Source organism: Hemiscyllium ocellatum, chromosome 31 (assembly GCF_020745735.1).
Source record: "Hemiscyllium ocellatum isolate sHemOce1 chromosome 31, sHemOce1.pat.X.cur, whole genome shotgun sequence".
Classification (NCBI taxonomy): Eukaryota; Metazoa; Chordata; class Chondrichthyes; order Orectolobiformes; family Hemiscylliidae; genus Hemiscyllium; species Hemiscyllium ocellatum.
The window spans coordinates 34,116,804-34,134,129 of NC_083431.1; the positions used below are offsets into that span (position 1 = coordinate 34,116,804).

The window sequence follows — 17,326 nt, forward strand, 5'->3', positions numbered from 1 at the left end:
GATTTTGACTCAGCAACAGTGACAGAACAGCTACATAACAGCTACATAGCTTTCAGTCAGGCTGAAAGCAGCTAGTGGAACTTTCAGATGCTCCATTCATAAAGGTGGTAAAGGTTGTGGATTCAGAAGATGCAGTTGAAGGATTGTTCTTGAGTTGCTGCAATACATCTTGTAGATGGTACACATTGCAGCTATTACACACATGTGGTGGAGAGGGACTGAATGTTGAAGGTGATGGATGTGATGCCAATCAAGCAGGCTGCTTTTGTCCTGGATTACATAAAGCTTGAGTGCTATAAACACTGCACTCATCCAGGCAAGTATTCCAACAAATCAATTTTTGTACAAGAATTTCAAGACATTTAGATTTTGTTTGGTTTCTGGAAAGATGTGAGGAGAAAAAAACTTATTCAAGACCTCAAAGTTTCCTTCAAGCCTAAAATGTTCAAGTATTTCTGTTGTCTTCAAAGCACTGATCAAATACGAATATTTTTCAGGTCAACACCAGCAGGCTTATTTTAACTTCTTTTCTAATGTACTTGGAAATACACAGTAAGGTTCTCTAAAAATAAAACAAAATGTAAGGAATAACCACCAGACGATATTAATAGGAGAAAAATCTAACATGAGAAGACAAATTGGATGAAGATATTATATAACAGGCAGATACAAAGTAGTCAAATAAATTATTCACACCAATTTTCACAAAGGACAACTATAGACACATTCCAGACATAGCAAATGAGGCTAGTGACCCATAACCTATGGAAGTGGATACAAATGATCACGCAAAACCTGAAAGGATTAAATATTCATAACATTCTTGTAGAGGATGACGTACATTCTGAAATCCTCAGGTAATTAAAGAATACTTTCTCCAGATTTCTACAAATCCTGGACAAATATCTGACATTTGAAAGATGGCAAACGTAGTATCAACATTTAAGCCTACATTTGATCCTAACAATCACAAGTCAGCCAATTTAAGAACCTGAACAAAAATGCTTAACTGTCTGCTATGAACCTGTAAAAGTGAATATTTGAACAGCATAGCTACCAAGAGCAATAGATCATTCGTGACAGATCTATAGGAACTCCTTAAGAGAATTACTAGGGAAATGGAGAATAATAACATAGTAAATCTAATTTATCTGGAATTTCTGACAAAAATATTTAAGATTTATAGAATGATCGATGAATTGTTTTGACAGATTTAGTGTAAACAGTACTAAGTATTCTGACTTGACGCAAGTGCTGCTTTACTAGTTCTGGGACTGCAAGTGCAATCTCATGGACTTTTCAGTAAAACTAATGGCTATCAGGGCTCAATACAATAATGGCTAAATTGGATACATTAGCAACATATGTTTCCAACAACACATTTTTCAGCTCTGATCTCCAGCATCTGCAGTCCTCACTTTCTCCTACATTAGCAACTGCCAATTACTGCAAATGCGAAAAAGAAAATTACAGTCCGAATTCCCTGCTCTTCAGAAGCTTCACTCAATTCCACAATCTAACACATGGAGTGGCTTATCATTGCAGTGATTACATGAAAGAAAGCCACAAAACATGCTTGTAAAGTCTGGGACTTATCTATTTGTGTAAGCAAATTGTTAATTACAAGACAAGCTTCAACTTCTGCAAACAGCTTCAATGACAATGAAAATTAACTTGCATAACCTCTCATTCCTTCAGAGTTTAGTTATTGTTGAAGGCTTTCAGAATTAAAAGAGACAATTTTTTTAAAAAAATTTTCTTTCTGTTCATTTTACCTTTCCCTGAATCCATGTTGTCCTTATTATTCAGCTTTCCAGACATATTTTGACATTAATTACCTATTTAACTTAAAGGTATTAGTTTAGATCTTGCATGTCTCAGCAAGAATTCGTAATTCTAATTTTGTTAAGATGATACAGTTATATGGTCTGATAACAAATTCCAAGTCCCCTTTAGAAGGAGCCAGGTCTTATTATTGTAAGTTCCAATGCAAAATTCGAAAGAAAATATCATGATGCCATTCAATTACTATTTACAACATATGGTAAATATGACTCTTTTAAATCAACTTTGCTTGCACTCTAACATGTCAAACTACCTTCATGTTTCAATTCCAAATTCCACATATTTCAGAATGTCCATTTTTATCCTGAGATAGAGTATTGCTTCAGTAATGTGCTCATGTATACAGCAAAGTATTTTATAATTGCTATAAAAACTGAACTACATTAAGCCTTGATAATTTCTTACTCTTTGGAACATCACATAAAATTTTTCAGCATAACAAGTATATTATTTGTTAAGTAGCAGCTGAAAAATAAAAGAAGACTGCTCCACATCAGCTGTTGGCCAGAGTTAGCAACAATACACAACAGTCTCCAAGCAGCTTTTCACGGTTTCTCTGCAAGAGATTCAGTATTATAATAAAATTTTAAAATAACACTGGGGAAATGTTCTTAAAGTGGTTGTGTCAAAAGCCAAGGTCACATGGAAGTTGAATAAGTAGCCACGCTGATATTTAAAATGAAAAGTACATAGTAGGATTTTTCTTTGGACTTTGAGTTACAAATCTCAAGTATGAAGTTATTGCAAAGCTCATCTTTCAAAATTTCCTTAACAGGGTTAAAATGTTTTTTTCTGGGCAACAATTTTGTCACTTAACTTATCCATTAACTAATCATACAGATCTCTGAACTTCAAAGAAGTATGAAAAGTTATGCCAGGGCACCTTTCTCCACTTGTGGAGAAAATAACTTCAAAATAAAAGCAGCCTCCAATTTCTGTTGGAAGTAATTCATTAAATCAAGTCTTCTTGAACCTTAGTTCAGCTTGGTGCAAGAACTCTGATTACGTGAGGACATCTTTGGTTAATTGCATTAGTACTTATCACAATAATAAATTGACCTATACCTTTGCTTCTTTCATATTGCTCATAACATTGCCCAGATCCTCTACATCAAGGACAGATGATTCAGTTTCATCTTCCACTCCAGATTCTTCTTCACTTGTTGTTTCAAACAGTTCTTCCTGGAGGAAAGAATAGGAATCAAAACAGATGAATCAGAAACAACTAAGGTTAACTGCAAATCATATATATATCACCAAATAAATCAGTAAATGACTGACATATATCCACATGTCACACCTTATCTTTAGTAACTTCTGGTAAAGTCTCACTTCAATCATTTCAGGCTATTCATCTATGATCCTGCGGATTTCTGTGTTAAAATTGGATTTCATTATACAATTTGCCAGTTACAACATTGATGTTAATTAAATAGACAAGTGTTTACTTATGAATACTATATCAGTTGAAGAACTAAATCTGCCCAATGGAGGGACCCAATGAAACATTATTCACAATGTCATAGACCTATTAGCATCTTCAAGGTTTGAAGATACATGTTCTCTTTATGAAATGGCAAAGGATTCTCAGTCTGTGGAGCAACCTGGGTAAACTCTAAAACTGGTACTTCTGTTGATTTCCAATCCTATTCAAATCGATTTCAACAGCACATACTCTGATTCACCAACATAGGAAGGTTGTTTCAAATTAAAGGCAAGATAATGGTGACTGCTATTGTCTAAGCATTACACATGCAGCACTTTCAGGCAAAGTGCAAATTAACTCATAACAATCCAAATTTACTATTCATATTGCACTGCTTTATCATTAGCTTTAAAATAAGAGCATTTGTTATCTGACTCCCTAGTGAATGGTGCAAGATTACAAAATTTGCAATGTTATGTACAAACTAAACTTGTGAAAAGAATGTTGCCTTGTCCATTCTGGTTCAATATTAATTTCATGACTGTTGTTAATCACAGCTATTTGACACTTCTGGCACTGAAAATTAATACAAATATTGATTTTTATTCCTTCCTATTTGAATTTACAAAATTGTTTAAATGTTTAAAATTAAAAAGGTTTCTCCTTTCATTTCTGTATTTGCATTTTTCCACGTTTTCAATCCAGCCATTCTTTCTTCATGTCTGATTTGACACGGAATTCCCTCTCCTCCCCCTCGTTCCCTTTAATTCACACTTTGTGCTCCTTGTCCTGGTCACTCTGATTCCAGATGCTCCATTTCCATTGCTGTGATGTTATCAACTTCAACTTTCAGAAAACTAACACACATAAAAATAATTAAAAACCTAAAAATACTGCAAACCTAACTATCAAAAGATTCCTTTTAAATGTCATGCCACTGCAAAGTTTGGCCCAGTGACTGTATACTTCAGTTGAAAAATGTCTGTTCGTTCTGCTGACTACGATTTTAAACATGATGGAAGTATTTTACAGAAATGTATTATTTATTCAATTTTTGTTTAAAGTTTAAGCGCACAATGTTTAAGGTGATACCTAAATGTTGGGAGAGCAACTCTTTTTTTGGGATAAACAGTACACCTGAAGCAAACAACTGCACAAAAAAAATCCAATGTGGGGTAAATCAAGCCAACGCACAAAGCCAGTGAGCTGCAAAATAACAAGGAGTTGAGTGGCAGAGACCAGTTAGATTGGCAGCACGATACAAGGTAACTTTGACAGGAGTCATTGGTGTGCATTGAAAGAAACAGATTTAATTTGGGTTAGCTAAAACTGACAATACTATATAAGCGCAAGAGTTATCACGTCATGCCTTAATGCGCACTACAAAATTAACACAGGCAACTTTAAATCTGATTGTATCCAACCAGAGCAATATGAGAAAAAAGGTTTAACAAACGCTCATCCTTAAATAAATTTGCATTCACATGAAACTGCTAGAGTGAGAAATCAAAATTATTTTTAAAAAATTAATTCTGTGTTGATAATGCTGACTAATGCCACATTCTTATCACATTATCAAAGGGAAAGTTTGAAAATGCTCACTAAATAGATCATTGTGGCGGCAACAGTCCTCAGAAGAACAAAATGCAACAACTCCGATATCTAAACAACTGCAAAATATCGTAAGCACAGCAGCCTTAGAAACAAATCACTTAGCAAAAGATAATGGTGATGAGAGAATTCGAAATGGATGAACTCTGCTTTGGAAATTGCACTTAATTAAGAGACTTCCTCAAAATGAGTTTCAATTTGAAATAAAGTAAGAACAATTTTTGCTGCATCTTACCCCCGGTGGACTGTTGCACTTCGCTCTGATCACAAATGTCAGTATCACATGGGGAGGCAAGTGGTGTAATGGTTGTGTCACTAGATTAGTAATTTAAGCCTCAAATTTATTGCTCTGTGAAAATGGCTTTGAATCCTACTGCAGTAAATGAAATTTGAATTAATAATGAAAAAAAAAGCTAGTATATTAGCAAATCATGTAACCACTATTGTTTGTCATAAAAACTCATCTGACCAAAACTTGAGCAAAGTCTGCATCTGGTCAATAGTTCATAACAGGGTCTGAGTATTTGATGACTAAGGCAACAAAGATTAAGAGTTACTTGGTACTGTTGATGGCTTGCAGGTGGTCTCAGTAATCTAATACTCTATTGGACAGAGGGCTGAGATCCAGGGACTGTCCTTAACTATAGTATCTATACTTTTTATCCAAGTGTCAACATCAAAAGAGGTCAGTATCTCAGGGTCATGGGTATGGGAAACAGAACTTTTGCAGTCCGTAGAGTTTCTCCGTCTCCAATGTTTTTCAAGGCCCATTTCCCACCTTAATTGTTGCAATCAGGCACTCTGTTAGGTAGGAAATAAGCATTTACTGACAAAACAGCTAACTTTAGAAGTATTTCCATTGACAGCTACTGCCAAGAAGAACCAAACGTGGTGAACAAGAAAGAAGAATGATAGAACAGCTCAGGTAACTGGATAGTACTGAAGATTAGATTAGATTACTTACAGTGTGGAAACAGGCCATTCGGCCCAACAAGTCCACACCGACCCGCCAAAGCGCAACCCACCCATACCCCTACATATACCCCTTATCTAAAACTACAGGCAATTTAGCATGGCCAATTTACCTGACCCGCACATCTTTGGACCGTAGGAGGAAACCGGAGCACCCGGAGGAAACCCACGCAGACACGGGGAGAACGTGCAAACTCCACACAGTCAGTCGCCTGAGGCGGGAATTGAACCCAGGTCCCTGGCGCTGTGAGGCAGCAGTGCTAACCACTGTGCCACCATGCCGCCCAACTTAACATCCAGATCAGACTCCCACTACCTTCTATCCACAAAACTATTTTAATAAAAGAATTTAACTGACAAATTAGGACTGGTAATGGGTTCAACAATTCTACATAAAATAGCTGTTAGAAAATGTATTTATATTCCTTTTTCCCAGTCTATACATATTAGAGTGAAAATCTAACTGCATGTGACCTATGCGACATTAAACACGCTACAGAGGTGGACTGAAGTGCGTGTGTTTGCATGGATATACTTGTGCACGCATTTGACTCTTGAAGAAAAGGTCTTAACCATTCTAAAGGTGCATTAAGGTAAGCTGGGTTTTAGAAGTCTAGTGACCAAAACTTGTGTTACCACTTATTAGTGAACAAAAGGAAGGGAAAGTCACTCTGAATACAGATGTAAGCTGAATCCCTCATGAATATGTTGCTGAGGGCAGAGTAGTGGTGGGGGGAGACGGGGGGACATTTGTTACACTGAGTCAGTTACCTTTGATGTGATTTAGTTTACCTCTTCACTACTGTGATCTTTCATTTTTTCTGGCACTTCTTCATTCTGACTGGATTCTTTGTTATGCTTCTGGTCGTGGGTCTTGCATTTCCCCTTTTGGCAGCTACCACTACACTCCTTGTTTTCCTCTTTGCAGAGTACTTGTACTCTGCTCAAGAACATGGCTTGCCAGTCATCAAAGTCAGCTTCAATACTGCCACGTTTGCTCTTCACTACATTGCAGTCACCTTCTCCTCGAGTCATAATACGACTGGCACTCAACATCCACAGCCACATGTCAATATTCTTGCCGACCTGAAACAGTATGTGCACTGCACAGTTAGTTACAATGGTTGATTTCACTGCTGACAGTAAATTATGAAGATGAAATGGGTATACAGAAAACTATCAGTAAAAAGAATTTCCAATCTTTGTATTAAGAACAAAAATCAATGATTAGCTGCACAGATAATCATGAAATAGACAAGCAGTTTAGGAAAACTATATGATTCTAAAGCAGTGTGCAAATATATTGGGCTTTTTAATCAATCCGACAACTTCACATTTATTTTTACAGGTCAAGATATACATTACCAGCTATGTTTTTAAAACCAGATTCAAATTCTCATTTTCATGGTGAGATTTCAACTCATTCCCACCAAAAAACATGAAATACATCACAACGGAATGTACACAAAAGCTATGAACAATACATAATGATAGAGCAAAAACATATTCAGGATGGCTGCAATCTTACTACTACATTGCTAACACCTTCAACCACACTTTGGAGGCAATAGCAATCTATCCTGTCCTGACGTGTTTTCACAAAGTTGAAATAACATTAAAAAGAAAACCCACACAGACAAAAGAATGAAAACTTGACCAGGCCTATGCAGCACAGAGCTATGTAGAATCTACAGCAAAGACATGGAATGATTTGCTCAACTGGTCTCTGCTTCCCACAATGCTTTATAGAGTCTCTTCCCACCCTCTACTGGTCACTGGCATTGGTCAAACTCTAATAAAATTACATAAGGCAGTTAATTCTTATCATATTCTAAATTGAAAATTCTGTAATGTATTTTTAAAGACTGCAGCCATATGGTAGAACGCTGAACAGGTGCAGAAGTCAATATACTGTACTTACAGTGTTGTAGTGATTCTCATAAAGAGAGTTGCCCAAGCCAAATACTGCATATCTCAAACCTTTCAGATAGGTTTTGCCATATCTGAAGTCATGTGTTGCATCTTCCAACCACTTACAAAACCAGGCAGCACTTTCATTTGGTTTTCCATCAGTATATGTAGAAATCATGAATACACAGATAGTTTTACTGTAGACCTGCACAAACAAAGCAGTTTTTTTTCTAAAATAAGCTAATTAATGCAGTAAATATATCTCTGTAATATCTCAGCCCATCTATCATCTTCCCAAATGATCATTTTGGGTCAAATGACAGTTTACATAAATTAAGATTTTTTAAATTCTCTCAGAATCAGAGTCTGAAAAGCATTTTTCTTAAACAATTCATGAAATGTGGGCATCACTGGCTAGGCCAGCGTTTATTGCCCATCCTTAAATGCCCTTTAGGTGGTAAGCTGACTTCAGGAACTGCTGCAGTCCATTTAGTATCAGTATAAACACAATGCCATTAGGGAGGGTGTTCCAAGAGTTTGACCTCGTGATACTAAGAAATTGTGAAGATCAGATTGTAGGATACTTTGCAAAATCATTTGTTTTTGGGACTTCTATTTCAAAACATCTCAAAATTAGAATTTTTAAAAAGTCATAAATTTTAGTCATTGATGGTTAAAGATTGCAATATTCTGTGTTATTGGAACAATACATTAAAGTATTAAAAGTGACCAATTTATTTCTGTCTGACAGGGTTATAAAGTTAGTTCAGCAGATCTTGAACTTAGATGTGATGTTAGTGAATAATAATCACCATAAACATTGTAAATATTATGAAGCTGAGATAATGAGTGGGGACAATCTCATTAAAATTCTTGCCGAGACACTAATTACCCATTCCCACTCAGGATAGCCAGAATTGGGAATGAAAAGATACAAATGGAAAATGGAATAGGCAACTTTTTAATGCTGAAACTTGCTGCTGAAACCCAGTCTGAAACTACATTTAGAAACTGATGACAATGACGACAAACACTCATCTGCATAAAATAGTAAATCATTCAACTTGTCCCTGCAACGTGGCAAGGTGCTAGTTACCCAATTTCATTTCATCAGGACTTTGATTAACAGCATACAAATTAACCAATGTTAAGTAACCAACCTCTTCCACCAGGTTTTCATCTGGATCGTATTCCTTCAGATCAATAACTTCTACAGGTAATCCAAGTTTTTGTACAGACTCTGCAAGAGTTGCGGCAAACCTCTGAAATACAAGATCTTTATTGAGGAAAAATCCTCAGGAAGTCAACATTTAGAAATTGTATGCTGCAAAAATTCTGTCTGGAACTAATTCTGGATTGTAGCAATAGCAGCCTCAGTTCAAATCCATGTCACAGCTTTGGGAAAAAGCAGTGTCTTCTAATATCTGGCCCATGCACCTTGAATAAGGATATCTAAACCAAAATTATTTACAAATCCATTTCTGTTTGCCAAACATGAAGTGAAATTCCTTCTCAATATTTCACCACACTGCAACAAAAGTACACAGCACATTTAACATACATGGCACTTCATCATGGGATGAAAAATTTGGAAGAGACTGAACAGAAAAATTTCAACAGACAAAGTTTCTGAAGATAGAGAGACTAAGAGAAAAGAAAATTTCATACAAGGTAAAATGAGTGATTGTTTTGCCAAAGATGACGGAGCAAAACAGGAGAGGGACATACAATAATCCGTTTTCACAAAAAGCAGGGTGGAAGCTGGGATATCTTTCCAAAATGTTGCAAAGGTCATTTACAGCCATACATTCAGAGATGGACAGCACGGACACAGACCTTTTGGTTCAACTTGTCCATGCCGACCAGATATCCCAACCCAATCTATTCCCACTTGCCAGCACCCAGCCCATATCCCTCCAAACCCTTCCAATGCATATGCACATCCAGATACCTTTTAAATGCTGCAATTGTACCAGCCTCCACCAATTCCTCTGGCAGCTCATTCCACACATGTACCACCCTCCATGTGAAAAGGTTGCCCCTTAGGTCTCTTTTATAATCTTTCCCCTCTCACCCTAAACCTATGCCGTCTAGTTCTGGACTCTTCCACCCCCCCCAGGGAAAAAACTTTGTCTACTGACCCTATCCCTGCCCCTCATGATTTTATAAACCTCTTTAAGGTCACCCCTCAGCCTCTGACACTCCAGGGAAAATAGCCCCAGCCTATTCAGCCTCTCCCTATAGCTCAAATCCTCCAACCCTGGTAACATCCTTGTAAATCTTTTCTGAACCTTTTCACGTTTCACATCATCCTTCAGATAGTCCAAAAGTGGCCTGACCAATGTCTCTTCAGCCACAACTCCTCCCAACTCCTGTACTCAATACTCTGATCAGTAAAGAAAAGCATACCAAATGCCTTCTTCACTATCCTATCTACGGGCGACTCAGATTTAGAACAAGACAACAAGCTTTAGCTGCAGATTTGCAATACACAAATCCCAGAAACCACCCCCCACCCAGGGTCTCCACGTTGCTCTCCTGCTGATGTCTCAGTCCTCCATCTTCTGTAGCGTTCCAATGATTCTCAATGCAAACTTTCAAAACAGCACCCTCATCCTTTGGCACTCTGCAACCTTCCAAACTCAACATTATGCTCAAAACTTTTAGACTGTAATCTGTGCCTCCTTTTTGCCTCCTTTGTTTTTGCAAGTTTTGGCCTTGTTCATTTTCTCTTTTCTTTGATTTCAGACAGCAGTCAGTTATCATTCAACCATTCACAATTTCTCTCAACACTTATTTTGTTTCTTAACTTGTCCCATCACCAACCTTGGTCTTGCACCACCAACAACAGATCATTTAACCTATCCTGCTTCCCATCCATTCACAGAACTATCCTTTTCCTTGCTTCCCTCTTTGACTTACTTGAAACCTTTCCAACTTTTATCCAGTTTTAATGAAAGCTCATTGATCTGAGCATTAACTGCTTTTCCCTCCACTGTGACTTCCACACCTGTGGTGTATTTCTTGTTTTCTTCCGTTTTTACTTCATTGTTTCAAATTTTTTACCAAGAGAGATCCCAGTTTTAAGCTTGAAAATTGTTCCCTGTTTGAGTAGGGATACAGCCATTTCAACTCTGTCAAAGTCCCATGGCAGCCATTGCTGACTCAGAGCTTGCAAATCCAAAGCTTCAGTTCATGATGCTATTCAAGATTCTAACCCCTACTTTGGGAATTCCTGTTTTATTTATTCGTAATATCTCAGACTTTCTTCATTCTAGCATATCTTATGTGTATATGCTGCTGGAATATAAACCAGCCAAAAACCATTCAGGTTACAAACTCATTCTAAACATCCTGATTTAGTTCAAGGGGATCTAGCCTTTCACCAAAGGCCTGACAATTCACTCTGTCAGATAAAATCAGCAAGTCCAATTTTTACTTGTAGCTCCTGTCTGAATTTTGGAAATTTGAAATAGATTACTTTTAGCATAGATTCCTCAGTGGAGCAAAAATGCAGAATAATCAAAGCTTGGACTTAAACAACTTTGAAATTTCATAATATAGATCTTTGAAGGTGACAAAAACATGACTAATTCTCTACAAAATGCCCTGCAAAGCAAAATTTCTACTTTCTGGAGGTGAGCAGAGGCAAGCTAACAGTCCAAAGACTTGCCTATCCTTGTAAATTACTCAATGAGCCAGAAAGGTTGAGTAATCAATAATAATTCCTTGGGAGAGCTATGGACTAGCTCAGACATCTGATAAACCACAAAATCAGATTCTGGAAATCTGAAATAAAAACAGAAAATTCTGGAAATGGTCAACAACCCAGCAACAGGTAAAAAGAAAAACTAAGCTAATGTTTCAGGTTGATGTTAACATATCAGAAAAAAGAAACATAGGATCTTGAATAAGATTCTGCCATTTTGTCCTTTGAGCCTCTTCTGCCATTCAGTTAGATCATAGGTGAGCTGTTGTGATCTCAGCCCCGCTTCCTGTCTGTCTCTCTTGAGTATTAAAAATCTAATTTTACTTGAAATAAATTCAATGACATAGCCTCCACCAGTTTCTGGGGAAGGGAATTCCACAGGCTAACAACATTCAAGAAATTCTTTTCTTTATTTTTGTACCAAAAGGGACACTTCATATTTCCAGACCATCCATTAGTTCTAGTTCCATTCCAGGCCCCCGAAAGCATTATGTGATTCAATAAAAGTGCCTCTCATTCTTCAAAACAAGAAGGTGTGAATCTTCAATTTGGATCAGAATCTTCAATCCAAATTGATTAAAAACCATCCTCTTGCCGATGATGCAGCCTTTTCAGCTGAATATATGGGAGGATTGCTAAGACAGATACCAAACGGTTGATGGTAAGAGTGGCAGGTGGGTGAGAAGGTCCAGTCAAGTCTTCCCAGTGTCAGATTGGGAGGTGATTGCAGTGCATCAATTCAGGTTAGGAAGTTGAAGGGAGGGTGGAAATCAGGTTTCAAAATCAGGGTTTGTGGTGAGTTTGGGGTGGAGAATTGGGGTTAGGATAGTCAGCTCCAGGGGTGTCAGGATAGGAGGATGATCCATTTAATTCTTAACTAGTCTTTACAGCACATTTTAGTTCTCTAATCTTTCCTGGGTAACAATAAAACTCAATGCAGTTGGAATCCTCTGCAGGGTCTGGGTGCGAGGTAATTACCTATAAGAAGTTTAAGCTTCTCTGCCAAATCCTGCTGAGTCAACTATGACAGGATCTCTGCATGCTCAACTCCTGTCTACACTGCTGCAACAACTGCCAAGATATGGGCCTATAGCTGATTACTGGTTGGATCAACCTAGGTCCAATCTCAGTATTCAGGTGTGTCACTTTGGAACAGGCTAGCAACCACATTAAAACAGAAATTTGATGAATGTTTCAACAATTCCTAATGTATATGCACGATAAACAGTAAAAAGCTAGAATACTAAATGTTATTTTCATGTTATGAGGGAATTCAAGCCTATGTAATTCATCACTACATCCAACTTTATGTGAAAAACTGTAATTTGAGTGTATTTTCAACATGTGAAGCGTTGTTAAAACTTTAAGATGGAGTGAGATCAAAGCTAAAAAGTGAGAAGGTGAACACTTGCTTACTAAAATTTGAAATGTGTATGTATTTTAAAAATCTTACCTCAGCAGTACCAGTCTGAGAGCCAAAGAAAATCTTCACCCCAGCAATGTGAACTTCCTTTACTTCTTGGACTAAGTGTCCATTTTGAATAACTTCATCAGCCTCGTTTGGTGCGATGTTGTCCTTATTTTTCTGCTGTTCAAATTTATGCAAATAGTCAACTTCTTTGGATTTTTTAAAAAAAACACCTTCAATGTTAAAACAGGCCCTTCGGCCCAACAAGTCCACACCTACTCTCTGAAGAGTAACCCATTCAAACCCATTTCCCTACCCAATTATTCTACATTTACCCCTGACGAATGCACCTAAGCTAAACATCCCTGAACACATTTGGACAACTTAGCAAGGCCAAATCACCTAACCTGCACATCTTTGGATTGTGGGAGGAAACCAGAGCACCCGGAGGAAACCCACGCACACCTGGGGAGAATATGCAAACTCCACATGGATAGTCGCCTAAGGCTGGAATCGAACTCTGCACTTTGGTGCTGTGAGGCAGCAGTGCTAACCACTGAGCCACCATGTCGCCCCTCATTAACAAAGTCTTTTCACAAGAAGCAGTATGCTTTCCATTATATAGTGTGTTCATAATATACAGGCAACCAAATACATTTATACAATCAAACTATTTTCACATTCTTGAGAAAATGGAAAACAGAAATAGCTGTACAAAGTATCAATTTTCAAACTAAAAAATTTAATCTTCAAAAAAGTTTTAAAGACTAAGCCAGGTAACAATAAAACATTTATATACTGATTGTCTTTTCTGTCCATTATTTGAGTCTCATAAATAAGTATCTAAGAAATGATCGTTACCGATATTCTTTTGACTCACACTGCTATTCACCACCTCATCAATGAGGAAATTTTAAATGCTCAAATCACAGACAGAAACTTACATTTCAATACCTTATTACCTCTGTCACAAATTATGTAGATTCAGAGTTTTGTAAATGTATTACCTTGTTGTGGCTTTTACTCAAATATTCAACAGTTGCCCAAACTCCTATGGCAACAATAATTGTCGAATAGATGTAATGTCTAACATGCCACAATGACAACGCACAGGTTTTCAAGGAGTTCCAGGTATCAAAGATGTAAACTAGAAAAGGGAATCAAAAAAGCCTCAGTAAACATCATGTGACTATAACACTATGGTGCTGGATCTGTTCTCCTCTACGATGCTCAATTATATTTTTAAATTCTGCCTTAGTCTCTCATCTATTTACTCTTATAATCCTCTCTCTGTTCACTGATGACAGTGCTGCATTGCTGAAGGTGCTGTCTTTCAGATTAAGACCATGTCTCTGCTGTCAAGGTAAAAACATCATTCTGTTACTCAATTATCAAAGACCACTCTAATGATCTATCCAACGTTGATCACTTCATCCGATTCCTGTGTTGTGAATGGCTGCAATTCAACATGTATTTCAAGAACCTGCAGACTGATCTACTGTACAAAAGCAACTTAATTCTTTATATATAATTCAGTCTGAACCCTCCAGTCCTCTGGCCTCATTTCTTGCATCATGTCCAAGCTGTCCCTTCAAAGTCTCTAAAAATCTCAATGAGTTGAGAAGATTTGTAGCTCTGGATGTAGGTTTGCTCACTGAGCTGGAAGGTCCATTTCCAGACGTTTCGTCATCCTACTACGTAACATCTTGAGTGGGCCTCTGGGCGAAGCACTGTTGATAATTCCTGCTTTGCATATATATGTTTAGGATTTTTTGGGTTGGTGATGTCATTTCCTGTTCTTTTTCTCAGGAGGGTGGTAGATGGGGTCTAACTCGATGTGTTTGTTAATAGGGTTCCGGTTGCAATGCCATGCTTCTAGGAATTCTCAAGCGTGTCTCTGTTTGGCTTGTCGTACAATGGATGTGTTGTCCCACTCGAAGTGGTGTCCTTCCTCATGTGTATGTAAGGATACAAATGAGAGAGGGTCACATCGTTTTGTGGCTAGTTGATGTTAGCGTATCCTGGCAGCTAGTTTTCTGCCCGTCTGTCCGATGTAGTGTTTGTTACAGTCCTTGCACAGTATTTTGCACAAAAATGACATTAGTTTTGCATGTTGTCTGTATAGAGTCTTCCAAGTTCATTAGCTGCTGTTTTAGTGTGTTGGTGGGTTTGTGGGCTACCATGATGCCAATGGGTCTGAGTTGTCTGGCAGTCATTTCCGAGATGTCTTTGATGTAGGGGAGAATGGCTAGGGTTTCTGGATGTCAACTAGCCACAAAACAACATGACCCTCTCTCATTAGTATCCTTACATACAGATGGGAAAGGACACCACTTCGACTGGGACAACACATCTATTCTAGGACAAGCCAAACAGAGACAAGCATTAGAATTCCTAGAAGCACGGCAATCCAACCAGAACTCTATTAACAAACACATCGAGTTAGATCCCATCTACCACCCTGAGAAAAGGAACAGGAAATGACATCACCAACCCAAAGATCCCAAATATATAAATACAAAGCAGGAACAATCAACAGTGCTTTGCCCGGAGGCCACTGAAGATGTTACCTCTTAGGGTGCTGAAATGTCTGGAAATGAACCTTCCAGCTCAGCAAACAAACTTACATCCAAATCTCTTTCTTTTAACCCTCAGTTTCTCTATTTGTCTCTCCTCTTTGAAGATTCTTATTAAAATCCATTGCTCAAACTATAGACTTGGACATTATTCCTAATCTTTCCTTTGGTCTGTCATCTATGGTCAGGTACTGAAGTGACTTAGGAAATGACAGAGACCAAGTAAACACCTCAACCTAAAGGATAAAAGCCAGCCAAAAGGATTTCATTTCATAGTAGTGCTGATGGGCCAGGCCTTATTTGGAGGAATAAAAATGTGGTTGCTGGACTTCTGAAACAAAAATAGAACCTGGAGGAACTCAACAGCTATTGCAGCATCTGTGGGGAGCAAACTAGAGTTAACGTCTCTGAAGGAGGGTCACTGGACTGAGCTGAATGTCTCCAGCAATTTCTGTTTGTGTTCCTAATTCAGAGGGATTTCTTTATCAAAATCGTAATCAACAATTGTAGTTTCAACTAGGTAGAGGGAGGAAAATCATGAACGATTGAATAATGAGATGGGGGATTATTTTGAACAGTTTAATCGAGAGAAAGTGAATTACATTGATGAAAACTTCTCTCCCTCCAGCAATATGTTAAACAGACAAGTTCAACAACAAAACTGACGGGCGAGATATTCAGGAACGAGGTGGAAGATTACCAAAGAAAGTGAAGAGTCTGACAGAAGACCCCTACTATATCGGGAATAGGGTGATGTTTTATGAATAATTGTAAACTTCAGGTTGTTTTTCCAGTGATCAGGGAAACTCCGTCAGTGGGAAGGGGCGGCAGTGGCCTTACTCACCATCATCCCGCTGCTCGCCACAGCCCGGCCGGCAAAGGCACAGCAAAACCAGGCTGAGGAGGTGGTGCATGGCCGCTATTCCGGCCAAGGAGCCGCTCCTCTCCGCTCGCCACTAACCCAGGAACATGGGAGAAAGCTGCAGGCTCCACACCGAGCTCCTCATCCCCACAGACTGAGCGCCGCCATTAACCCCGCCGAGCATGCCGGGAGAACTCCAATACAACAACAACTTACAGCAACCCAACTCTGAACCACATGGTCAAAGAAAATAATATTGTACTCTCAAACACTCAACTCCAACCACAGTGACACCTGTAGCACTCCCGCTTGACTCCAACCACATTGTCATCTAGAATACTCCTAAACATTACTTCAAAAATTACATCACCTATAATACTGGAATTGTAAACACTCAACTCCAACCACACTCCACCAAAATACTCCAATCACATTGGAATTTATAACATTCCCAGATACTCAAGTCCAACCACATTGTCATCTACAATACTCCTAAACACTTAACTTCAAACATTTCATCATCTAAAACACCCCCAGTCAACTTCAAAAGTTTCAACTGAAATACTCCCATCCCTTCAGCTCCAACTATTTCATCATCTCTAACACTGCCGAGTCCTCAACTTCAAAAAAGTGTAACCAAAATGAGCTCAAAAGAACATAGAAAGGTGAATGCATTGGACAGACAAATGGCAGATGTTGCATGGACTATTGCCAGGTCAGTCCTTTGTATGAACTTCTGCTCATGCTGAAGGTTGCTGCCACCACACTGATTAAGTGTAGAAAACCTCAAGACTTCTTGGTCTTGTGTGGGTGAGGAAAATCGCTTCCTTGTCATCAATAAGATACCATTTCATCACATGTCAACAGCCAGCTCTAATATTGATGTGATAGGCATTGTTAGAGATTTTTGAGGAAGATGTGATAAGAACTCAGCCCACTGAGATCCTCAACTATTCTCCCACAAGACTAAATCACAATATTATACTGAGAATGTCCTCAACATTAA

General features: G+C 38.2%; 1 protein-coding gene across 2 annotated transcripts in view; it reads right to left on the bottom strand.

The window, feature by feature from the left end:
* The window catches only part of tyw1 (tRNA-yW synthesizing protein 1 homolog (S. cerevisiae)), a 127,759-nt gene extending 111,258 nt beyond the window's left edge, over positions 1-16,501 (bottom strand). Inside the window, exons 1-7 of one of the 2 annotated variants that reach the window (XM_060848241.1) lie at positions 16,303-16,501; positions 13,890-14,029; positions 12,928-13,059; positions 8,926-9,027; positions 7,776-7,970; positions 6,647-6,940; positions 2,911-3,027 (exon numbers count right to left, since the gene is read on the bottom strand). In XM_060848241.1, the coding sequence (XP_060704224.1) occupies positions 2,911-3,027; positions 6,647-6,940; positions 7,776-7,970; positions 8,926-9,027; positions 12,928-13,059; positions 13,890-14,029; positions 16,303-16,372 (1,050 nt within the window). In that variant the 5' untranslated portion in view covers positions 16,373-16,501. Of the gene's footprint in view, positions 1-2,910; positions 3,028-6,646; positions 6,941-7,775; positions 7,971-8,925; positions 9,028-12,927; positions 13,063-13,889; positions 14,030-16,302 lie in introns of both variants that reach the window. The other variant, XM_060848240.1, reaches the window with a different exon arrangement.
* Positions 16,502-17,326: the final 825 nt, after the last annotated feature.